The sequence below is a fragment of the Dendropsophus ebraccatus genome, chromosome 3 (assembly GCF_027789765.1).
Source record: "Dendropsophus ebraccatus isolate aDenEbr1 chromosome 3, aDenEbr1.pat, whole genome shotgun sequence".
Taxonomy (NCBI): Eukaryota; Metazoa; Chordata; class Amphibia; order Anura; family Hylidae; genus Dendropsophus; species Dendropsophus ebraccatus.
In genome coordinates, this window is record NC_091456.1 from 93,904,764 (window position 1) to 93,917,323 (window position 12,560).

Genomic DNA, 12,560 nt, shown 5'->3' on the forward strand with positions numbered 1-12,560 from the left:
AGCTGAATCTGAACCTTTCTTCTGTTACACATTCTTTTAAATTCAACTATCTTCTAAGGTTTTTTTCAAGAGTAAAAAAAATACTGTCAGAAGTATATAAAAAAAAAAGACATTTTACTCTGCTTATAAATTGACTGCCACTCTTACACCAGTGCTTTTGCCTCACGTTTCAGTCTGTACAAGGCAAAGCGGCGATGATATGCCATAATGTCCAGTGACTGAAGTAAATTAAATAACTGCATAAAATGTTAGGACAGTAATTGTCAGAATACAAATACACATGGTAAAGGGCGGCTAGGCAGTTCATTCGGGGTGGGTTTTCTGGTTATTGTATTGAGCAAAGATTCTGAATCCAAGTATGCTGGAGGCTTTTTAAGCATATGTCATGAACTAGTCGCTCTTGGTCACTGTTATAGAACTGGAACATCCACTTAATGACTCCTCGTGTGCGATCTAAAAGGGTTTGTCATCTCCTATCTTAGGGCAGCACCTTGCAGGGGGGCATCACAAGGGAGCAGGGGGAAAGAAAACATTTTTTTTTTTCTTTTAGTCTCCCATCTCCCCTTCCGACTTTTATGGGGGGGGGGGGGAGTTCTACATGTAGAGAAAAGCTCCCATTTCTTCCTTAGTAGCCATGTGCTGTGACCAGGCCATTGGCCATATGCCTATTACCACATGAGGGTCTGATTTTAGCTGCATGTGGTGTCTAATGCTACGTTTACACGAAACGATTATCGGGTGAATTTTCACGATAACAATCGAATTCGAACGATAATCGTACGTGTAAACGCGGCGAACGATCGAAAAATCGTTCATTTTGATCTTTTAACATGTTCATAAATCGTCGTTCGCCGATCGCTCCGTGTAAACAGTCGTCGCGCGATAGTCCGGCCGCGCGCCGCCCGCAGCCCTGCCTGCCGCCCGGCCCCCCGCTCATCCGCAGCCCCCTGCGCTGGCTCGATCAAACTGATTGGCTAAAGAGGGGAGCCGGGAATTTCAAACGGCTCCTCTTCAGCCAATCAGTGCTGCCTTGCATTGGTTGGCTGAAGAAGGGAGACGGGAATTTCAAACGGCTCCTCTTCAGCCAATCAGTGCTGAAGAGGAACACTGATTGGCTGAAGAGGAGCCGTTTGAAATTCAGCCAATCAGTGCACTGAAGAGCGGAGGCGGGGATGTCAAAGACCTGCGACGCGGAGCAGGTAACGTATGCTCGTGGCCGGGGCGGGGGCGATCAGAGCTTCAGCGGGGGGGCAATCGGAGTGGCGGCGGCGGGGGGCGTTTGGAGCGGCGGCGGGGGGCGATCAGAGCGGCGGCGGCGATCGGAGCGGTGGGGGTGGCGATCGGGGCGGTGCAGGGGGCTGCGGTTGACGGTGGGGCCGGGCTGAGGATGAGGAAAGCCTGAGATTTCTCCTCTTTTCAAATCCATTTCTGGCTTTGGCTTCAAATCTTTGGCAGATAATCTGTCAGATAATCTTCTGTGTAAATGGACCCTAAGGCTGATCAGATATCAATATGATATTCAGAAACCAGAAATTCTAGAAAACACTAGGGATCAAAGAAGAAGCACCCAACATATGTAGGTGGCACATCACATTTAAATACATAACCATAAACGTCTAAGAATACAGGTACAGTAACTAACATTACATGAAACATGCAGAAAAACTGGTAAATCTAAGCAGAGAATTGTGGACATGACAAACAAACAACCCAAAAAAGGGATGGTAAGGCAAAAAAAAAGGTCAAAACTGCAGCAAGAGTCAGCAAGAAAGAGCAAAGTCAGAGAAAGCCAAAGGTCAGAAGATGAAAATAGCAAAAGGTAAGGGCTAGCCAAATCTAGAAAGACGTCCAGTATAGCAAGCTGACTTATATGATGTCAAGGTCCTGCTCTGGGGTGTGATTAGACCAAACTTCTAGCACTCAGACCATGCAGATAGCAGGCTAGTGGTGAGGGGATCTTTTAATCACATCCAGGTTAATGTTCTGCAGCTTAGAACAAGATCAGGTAACAGACAGGTGTGGTGGAATTCAATCAACACTGCAAGGAAGTAATGGTGGTTTTACACGGAACAATGTATCGATTCGAATTTGCACGATAACGGTCGAATTCGAACGATAATCGTACGTGTAAAAGCAGCGAACGATCAAGCGACAAGCGAAAAATCGTTCATTTTGATCTTTCAACAAGTTCTCAAATCGTCGTTGATCGTTCACAAAAAAATCACAGATCGTTCAGTGTAAACAGTCTTTCAACGATTTCCCCTATGTGTGAGATAGGCTTAAGCGATCGCAAAACGATTGCAAAACGAATATTCCGTACGATGTATCGTTCCGTCTAAACGCCGATCGTTATAGAAAAAAAATTGTTCATTCAAAATCGTTAATCGTGCAATTGGGCGAATTATCGCTCCGTGTAAAACCCCCATAAGAGAGCAGTGTCCAGATCACACACAACAAGGGTATAAAATGGGAATCATTAGCGCTTCCTCTGCTACACACCACAGATAAAGGCTTGCACTGATGCTCACTAGGGTACTGTCATTATAGATATTGACGCAATGATTTTTAACGATTAACGACTAACGATAAACGATCGCAAACGAGATTGTTTATCATTAACCTGAAATTGTTCACTATATTACACAGAACAATGATCATTAGATGCGATCGTTACTATGATCGTTTATTCCTTCTGATCTCAGCAAAACAATGGGCAATGTGCTATTACACTGAATGATTAGTGAAAAAATGCGGAACTTGAGTGAATGAACGTGGAATTACAGCGAACGATTAGCAAACGATTAACGATAATTTTAGGTTCAGATCTAAATCAACGATCAACAACATACGAACAATTTTTCGATCGTTGCCTGCAGTTACACAGAACGCTTATCGTTTAAATTTTAATGACATAAAGATTTTTCGCATGATAATCGTCCCGTGTAGAAGGGCCCTTAAAGGGATTAACATGACCGACAAAGTAGAGATAATTGTAACTACTTCCTGACAAAAGACATGAATGGGGGGGGGGAGTGGAGGGAGACTGGGGCAGCAAAACCAATAAATAAGACTGGTAGATTATATTCAACTGCACTAGTTTATTATTTGCAGCCGGAGAGACATGAAGGTCAGATTCCATACTCTCCTTCGAGTCATTATGATGATATAATCAGCACAGGGTGATATTCATTACACCCCAGGGGCATTTCGGAGATAAAACCTGTACACTTTCTTAACCTGTTGCCAGACTAATGTGGCTAGTTTGTTGAGTGGAAGAAGTCTAGTAGGATGCCTAGAGTGATCTAAATCAAAGAAACCCAATAGGCACAGAGTATGGGCCCTTGCAGCCAGGGCTGTGTTTACCACTAGGCACCCTTGGTCTAGTGCCTAGGGCAGCACCTTGCAGGGGGGGCAGCATCAGGGAGCAGGGGGAAGGAAACAACTTTTTTTGTTTGTTTTTATATTTTGTAGTCTCCCTCCTCCTGTTCAGACTTGCCAGTAAATCTGTTGTCTTTTGGGGGAGAAGTTCTACGTGGGGGGGGGGGGGGGGGGTGTTATCTAGTCATAGTATGGTGATATTGGTCAGGTCTGGTATGGCGGTGTTAAATGTGACGCCTGGAGCTATTACCTACCAATCCTGCGGTGGGTCATCTTCAAGTTTAGTGCCTAGGGCAGCAGCAGCTGTTAATATGGCCCTGCTGCTGCAAGGTCATGAACCCAGCTGATGAATTGCCCACTCAGCCAATCAGTGACTGGCAGAGCAGGCAATCCATCATAAGGTCTGTACCATTGCAGCAGCAGAAGCTAGGGCTGTGATGTACCAGGAAGCTGGTCAAAAATTACATCCATCGGCTGTCTGGGAGCAGTGAGACCGGCGTCACAGAGGTACAGGGATGGGTAAGTATCCATTCTATATTATGTTTCTACACCACCCCTGCCTGCGATTTTTTTTTTTTTTCATGGGACTTCTCCTTTAACTTATGTCTAATATTGCCCCCAAATAAAATGGATGGGAATAACATTTGGATTTTTAAAGAATCATTCTGAGACAATGACAGTGCTATGTTGTGCAACATAGAGAATTTTGGGTAATATTTTAGTCACACATTATTGCTTATTGATCAGAAAACTTGGTCATATACTTTTATACTAACGGGTCTCTCTGCCAGTGACTTATCTCCGCAGAGTGCGCTGACAGGCAGAAAGCCATGACTAGTCACACAGCCCCTCTCCCAGCCTTGCCTGCTGGGATAAACCTCTTTTTCCACAGCGGGTATGCTCGGGGAGCTTCACAATAGATCTATACTTTGAAGCTAGTAAGGATCACTGGCGGAACTACCGCCGTAGCAGCCGTAGCGGCCGCTACGGGGCCCCGCCGTATCGGGGGCCCGTGGCGCGGGCCCCCGGAGCTCACATAGCCTGTAGCACCCGGCGGCCGAGCAGGCCTCCCGGGTGCTACAGCTGTTTGGGGTCCAGGCAGTGGCCACGAAGGGGGGCCCGCGGGGCCCTCCCGATCAATCACGCTTGTGACCGCAAGCATTGTTTTGCTTGCGGTCACAAGAGTCTGGCTCCGTCTTCTCCCCGGCTGCTGCGCGGCTGCCAGGGGTGTCGCGTCTTATCCCCGGCAGCCGCGCATCCCAGAACTCCCTGCGCGCCTTGGGCCCTGACTTTCGGTTCCGGCGCGCAGGGAGTTCTGGGATGCGAGCGCTGCCGGGGATAAGACGCGACACCCCCGGCAGCCGCGCAGCAGCCGAGGACAGACCAGGAGAAGTGAGGATCGACGTGGGAGCGTGTTGTCAGGTGAGTTAAATTTTGTTTTTTTATCAGCCTGCAGGGTGGGGGGAAAGAGGGGGGCATCTATGAGGGTGGGGGGGAAAGAGGGGGGCATCTATGAGGGTGGGGGCATCTATGAGGGTGGGGGGGGGGAAGAGGGGGGCATCTATGAGGGTGGGGGCATCTATGAGGGTGGGGGGAAAGAGGGGGCATCTATGAGGGTGGGGGGAAGGAGGGGGGCATCTATGAGGGTGGGGGGAAGGAGGGGGGCATCTATAAGGGTGGGGGAAATAGGGGGCATCTATGAGGGTGGGGAGAAGGAGGGGGGCATCTATGAGGGTGGGGAGAAGGAGGGGGGCATCTATGAGGGTAGGGGGAAAGAGGGGGCATCTATGAGGGTGGGGAGGAAGAGGGGGGCATCTATGAGGGAGGGGGGAAGGGGACCATCTATAAGGGAGGGGGAAGGGGGCCATCTATAAGGAGGGGGAGAGGAGGCCATCTATAAGGGAGGGTGGGGGGAGAGGGGGCCATCTATAAGGGAGGGTGGGGGGAGAGGGGACCATCCATAAGGGAGGGTGGGGGGAAAGGGGGCCATCTATAAGGAGGGGGGAGAGGAGGCCATCTATAAGGGAGGGGGTAGAGGAGGCCATCTATATGGAGGGGGAGAGGAGGCCATCTATAAGGGAGGGTGGGGGGAGAGGAGGCCATCTATAAGGGAGGGTGGGGGGGAGAGGGGGCCATCTATAAGGAGGGCAACATGGGGGGAGAGGGGCCATCTATTTGGGGGGGGGGGCAACATAGGGGGAGAGGGAATACACAGAGGGGGGCATATATTATTAGGGGGTCACATAGAGTCAGGGCTACCCACTAAATGAGGGTGTAAAGGGGACAGTACAGATGTGCAGTGTGTATAGAGATAAGGATGGTGCCAGAGTGAGGAGTCTAATATGTCTGTCTGGCAGATTCTGTGGATTCGTGGCTCGGAGAAGTTCTCATAACGGCCCAGGACGGATGGAGAAGATGAAAAGGAAAGAACTCCGATCAGAGAAGACGTCCCCTGTGAGTCACTTAATATAACTGTACTGTAATTTATATGGTGTACAGAACCTGTGTAGAGCTGAGTGTGTTTATGGCGTAGTGGTCGATTGAGGGGGTTGGGGCCCCAATCAAAAGTTTGCTATGGGGCCCAGCCATTTCTAGTTACGCCCCTGGTAAGGATATCAGCACGATGCTGATTGGTTCCCTTTAAACATGCCTGGGGTAAACATATATCTAATAATAAGAAAGAGCAGACTAGATGGACTTAGTAGTCTTTTTATGCTGGCAACCTTTTATGTTTCTATGCCTTCATTTCTCTACGCAAAAACAGGGTCTGTGGAACCTTAGTTCCGAGTCTCAAATCAGAGGAATAGCCACATATCCTTCCTGGTAAGGGGTTGCTAAGGGGTACCTCCCAGTGGGGAGATCACCAAACAACGGGTTTCCTTTCCAGGAGGGATATCTTGGTGTTCCCGTTTTTTGACTCATGAATGAACTCCACGGACCCTGTTTTTGCATACTCAAATGTTTCAGGGGGCAATGTATCAATGGAGACTCTTGAGTACTCCATTGGATTTTGTTTGCTGATCTCCTTGAGCTCAGTGATTGCTGCGTTTTGTATGTCTTCTTTTCTATTTACATGAGAAAGTTAAATCATATAAATAAAATAGTATTCATTTAGAGCATTGCAAGTGAGTGTATGCCTATTTAGAATACTGTAATGCCAGCAGTTTGCATCAGTGTTTTACCTCCAAGTTAACTGGTCTGGGTTTGCTCCTTCATGGCTGCATTTCATGGGATGTCCCATAGATGCCATGTCCATGCACTGATTGTAAGCTAAAGTGCCAGTGTGTACAGGGTTAACATGATCCCTGATGCAACAATTGTGCTTCAATTGGAAGGTTGAGTTAAACGTGTCATTGTGATCAAGTTAACACAGGCTACATCTGTATGTCTATAATGTCTCTAATTTTCCCACCTATTGCTTGCTAGCATTATTTAGGGTTCTCCGCCAATTTACCTGTAACTTAGCAATATTGTGGTTTGGCCATAGCGAAGGTGTTTTGCTCCTGATCTGCTATTCTTTATTTGACTTGTGCCTGTTTATTTGATGTTTCCTCTGCCTGACTCTTATGTACAATGTTGATCCTCCTGTGCATAAGGAGGGGAAGCATTTGTGTCTAACAGATAGATAGATAGATAGATAGATAGATAGATAGATAGGAGATAGATAGATAGATAGATAGATAGATAGATAGATAGATAGATAGATAGGAGATAGATAGATAGATAGATAGATAGATAGATAGATAGATAGATAGATATAGATAGACAGACAATATATTAGATATATGTGTTTCTTATGTTTGCTTCTACTGTTGATCTAGGCAAATGGATAGAAATATGAAACTGTAAATGTAGAGGTATAGCCCACTCCATCTCTTATGCAATACTGTTTCCCTTCTTGATCTATATATCTGTATATGCTTAGAAGAAAATTTGGGTTAAGGAAGGTACAAAAGTATGTTTCACTGCAATCATAAAGCATAGTATAAATGCACTAAAGGAGGGTCCCCAAATTCTTACAGTGTCTATCAATGGTCAGCTAATCTGCAGTAAGAAAGTGGAAAACATTAGAGGACCGAGAATTATTGACACATGAAGATCTGGACAAAATGAAAACCACTACTTCTTCTGTACCACCAACATCCATTTAAAGTCTTGGTTTAAAACTAGTATTTCAGAGTAAACACAGTTGTTTATATTGATATTGATATATATTGTGCCATACTAGATTTTATACTGTTAGAGCTTGAGTGGCATATATCTCAGCCCCCGTTTAAATACAATCTAGATTTTATATTATGAATGAAAGCTCTTGTTATATTCTAAGCTATGTTTTGGATGTGCCGATATCAGCCATTTTGCCTTACTATTTAGTATACTTTTATAAAAATTGCATTTCAATTCTAAAAATGATCAGGTTGGATATGTATATTAGTCAAATGAAAATAAATGAGAAATGTCCCATCTTCTTCCCTTTAGCTTCGGGCACCTATAAATATGCACCTGCAACTTTTTATTTGTAAATGAGTAAACTCATAGCATATGGACTGGTTGATGTAACCCAGTGGCCACATCTGTTGTTACGAATTTTTTTAAACCAGAGTGTACCTTTAAAAAAATGGACTTGTATAAATTATATATGAGTTATAGCTTGTTACATAAAGAATTGCAGATCAAAACTGTATTTGACTACCTAATATTAACTCCTTGATCAGCTTTTACTGCCTCAAAATGAATAATAAATAATTAAAGTTAATATAAATATTATATGCTATATGCCAGAGAAGTCATAAGCAGTAACTACGATGTGTAGAGCAGTATATATTATTCCAATGTCATGGACACCAAGGATAAAAATCACTCTTCTATGGTCTTATTTCTCCATTCAGACATTTTCCCTTTAAAAAATTAGCTATAATACCTGTTAAAAATACCTGAAGGAAACATGCTATAACTAAATATGCCGAGACGCTTCAGTGCTAATAATATTGCTTATCTGGGTTTGTGGAAATGAGAAACTTGTGAAAGTGACAGAACTTAAAATATGCACCATGTGTGAAGCTTTACTGAACAGAAGAGGATCCCATGAACCGCCGAAAGTGACAGCAGCCAGATGTATTAAATACTGTAACTCAAACACTTTTTGAGATGCTTATTTACAATTCCTCTTTTGAAAGCCAAGACCTATCAGGTCCGTTTAAAACAGTGAACGGTATTAACAGTTAGCAGTTATGGAGATATCTAAAAGTTTATATTGTACACAATGCCAGAACTAATGACAGCTGTATATCATTGTAAACCTTAAGCCAATGACAGTTTTGACTCATGGACCTCAGGGATTTCTGACACTTTTCGTGGTCACGCTGAGCCAGTATTATAGCAATTACGGTATGTATGACATATCTCACAAAGTGGTTTAAATAATAAAAGGCTATACTGTTGTTGACATACTGTACCTATAAGGGAATAGTTTATAATACAGAAATAATTGCTGACAGTCAATCATTCCCCAAAACTAACAGCATGGGCTCACCAAGTGCACCGCCTAATTATTCATTTCTAAGACACTTGTAGAGTCATTGTCTTATTGTTCATTTCACCATGAAAGCTAAAAGTGAGGATGACAATTAAGGCTGGTAGCCCCAGTAGCAGAATAACATTATTATACATTACATACTGAGGTATTGTTTTCATCAGCGGTACAGTACACAGATATTCAATGTACACAATGACTAGTTGCTGACTGATTTGCATTGATGGGAAAATCCTTTAGAAAAGATGCACATTTGCTAATATAAACCCACACCCTGTGAATTAGCTCCTAGCAACTGCATCTCTACAAATTCATGCACAAGGCTTCTTACAGGTGGCAGCTAATAAACATCTTACCTGATATACTTCAAAGGTTCTTGTCCATCCTTGTTTTCAAACCCTGAGTTGCTCATTTTCCGGTATTGTAGCTTGCTTAATATATCTCTTGGTGTCTAGATGCACACAGCTGACTGTGTCTGTGTGGCTGTGTGTAGAGATACAGGGAGAAAAACCAGCCAGTGAGCAGCCAGCATCTCAGTCTGAATTCCACCGGATTGGATCCTACTTGCAGGTACCCACTGCTCATGATCATTTAACCCTTTAGAAGAAATACAGCTAACCCTTGGTTCATTCAGCTAGTCAACCACATAGCAGCTAGAGACGGAAAAAGGAAAGAGGCTTCAATCATTCATTTCTATGTAATTGAAAAAGACAAAGATGATGCTACATCTATGCCATTCATGATGGTTAGAGCACATTGAGGCACAGTAGAGAACATTACAGGGAGGTAATTTAGTTGCATATAAACATAATTAGATATTTGTTCTAATCGGTATGGCAGTTCCCAGCATAAAATTCTATTTAATAACAGTTACGTGGATTTATAAAAAGATATGTTATTTCATCTGTTCTTGTACAAATATATATAGATATATATATTTTTTTAATTTATTTATTTTTTTGAAGAGTAAACATGGTACTGTGCCTCATCATAGTCTGGGACGGAGTTCTTACATGCACCATAATTTCACAACTATGTTTCTTTCAGCCCATAAAATCGAAAATCTAGTTTATAACTATACCCCTACGTATTGCATTTTATGGACAGAATGTCCTCACATTGTACGCATATGGTATATAGGCTCACAATGTAAGCATTTCCTCTCCCAGCATCCAAAGCAGGAAGCATTATGCAGATTTTTTTTTCTGCATATATTCACATAAAAGATACACATGCATGTTTAGAGTATGGTTTCTGACACCTGGAGTCCAGCAAAAGAGATGTTCACATGGGAGTGAGCAGCTGTTCGCTTAGTGTTACCATGACAGAAGGCAAAAAAAAAAACCAATACATTTGTGTCTGCTTAGGCCTTGCGGCTGATGCACAAGCATTTGTTTTATTTGGCAATTTGATCATTAGATCTGCAAGTTGATCTGTTTTACAGCAAGCTGATCTGTTGCCTAACTGCATCCTTGGACTGGTCCAATGAGAAGATGGTGAATGTCACCAATAGAGTGGAGTGAAGTTGCCTACCTCAACCAGTAGCTGGCATCCATTCACCAAGGATGTCACCATCAGAAACACTGCATACAATCCTATCCTATTGAATTCAATTGCTGCATGGAAAACTGTGAAATGACTAGTACCAGAAAGGATGAAAAGCACACTCAAGACATTATAGCATATCATCACTGGCAGCCTAAAATAACAAAGACTAGTGGCAAATCAGCACTAGATTCTGTGGAGTCTCAATTAAGAGTTTCAAACACAGGGCTAGCCAGATATCCCTCCAAGAAAGGACCTAGCAGAGGGGCGGCTCCTGCAAGAAGACCACCAAATCCACCATATTAAGTGGCCCTTTCAGTCAATATCCAACTCTAATACAAGTCTAAAGACATGACAAGGGAAATACCAAAGCCAGATATCCATGCACAGACAGCTGCTTCGGGGTGTTGCCCCCCATCAGTGTGGAGTAGGATTCTGGCTAGGTGGTCGCAATGCCTATTGGACCACCACAGCAAAATGATCATTGACCAAGGGACAGCAGCTAAAGAAGACACTGTGGGTTGCTAATGAAAGTGCTCAACACACTGAAAACCTAGGTGCATTGCCTCCTGGGAAATATTTGCAAAAGAGTCTATGTCAGTATATTGGCATCTCTAGTACAATACAGCTCTACCTATAACAAAGCATTTAATAATTTAATATAGCTCTAGGTTGGACCCCCAGAATAAATCCTAATCCAATATTGATCAAAGCTAACAGATGCATTGACTACTTCATAATAGAACAAGACATGTCCATTTTACTGAACCACATGGCAACAGCAGCGGGTTTTGTACAATAGATATGTACAAATTGATTAGCATCAGCAGCATTGTCTTATGTACTTCCCAGGCACTAGAAACACAAGGGAGACACGTAATTATGTATATACCTGATCAAATAGTCAATCTTAGATGATATGCATGTTCTAAAGCACGGAAAGCTAACGGAGGTCAGCTACACTCTTGCCAAGTCAGAAAGTCTCTAGACACATAAGTACCATAAGCAGCTTGTCAAACAGAGCTTTAATAACCTTACAGTAATTATGCAGTCAATATCACTCGTGTATTACTCTCTACAGTCTAGCTTATGGTAGACATTTTTATAAACTATATCAGTTGTGGATTATATGTGCCTTTTGGACGCCCACCTGGGGCTCAGGGCTTCAGGGGGGTCCATGGCGGCAAAACAGATATATTCTTTCATTGCTGTTAGTCTTCCCTACTTTGGTTCTGAAAAGGAAGGGGGCCCAAATTTTGTGAACAGTCCAGGGCCTTTTGTACATTTAATATGTCACTGGAGTATATACAGAGCCAGTGGGATACATCCAGATATCAAGATAATTCTGACATATTCTGTAAAAAACATGGCCATTTGGCTTCCCTTTTACCTGCCACTGCCATTTGCCCTAATTCTAAGAAAGTTATCATACCTATCCAACAGCTCTGAGATTAAGGGCCCTATTTCACGGGACGATTATCGTTCGCATATTCGTAAACGATAAACGATCCAAACGACCGATATTGTGAAAGACCTGAAATCGTTCACCCATTTACATGGAACGATAATCGTTACTTATGATCGTTCTTGCGGTCGTCTTGTCGTCGCTATTGCGTTCGTCACTACTTTGAACGACCGAACGACGTCTTATTCAATGCGAATGATTTGCGAACGAGCAATGATATAAATAGGTCCAGGTCTTATTAAGTGATCAACGATTTCTCATTCAGTCGTTAATCGTTAACTGCCATTCAACCGAACGAATATCGCTTAGATTCGAACGATTTAACGATAATCTGAACGAAAACCATCCCGTGGAATAGGGCCCTAAGGATGACATCTGATTGATCTGAATGGGTTAAATGGGTTAAACGAGTGCATTGATAGCATCAAATAATAATTTGTCATCCTTTTTTGCTATGTATATGAATTCTGGCTTTGGGTTCATGTATATGTGTATGTCTGTATGTATATAAGTATATATATATATATATATATATATATATGTGCATACTTATGGGTTAATATCTTGTTGTCTGGTGATTTATTATGTTTTATATATACTTTGTATCCTCCTACTTGTGATGTCACCTCCTCTTGTTGG

General features: G+C 43.1%; 1 protein-coding gene across 1 annotated transcript in view; it reads right to left on the bottom strand.

Annotated features, from left to right (window-relative positions):
- Window positions 1-9,323, bottom strand: part of YJEFN3 (YjeF N-terminal domain containing 3) — a 102,920-nt gene extending 93,597 nt beyond the window's left edge. Inside the window, exon 1 of the mRNA XM_069963501.1 lies at window positions 9,268-9,323. Within this exon, the coding sequence (XP_069819602.1) occupies window positions 9,268-9,323 (56 nt within the window). The remainder of the gene's footprint in view (window positions 1-9,267) is intronic.
- Between the last annotated feature and the right edge of the window lie 3,237 nt (window positions 9,324-12,560).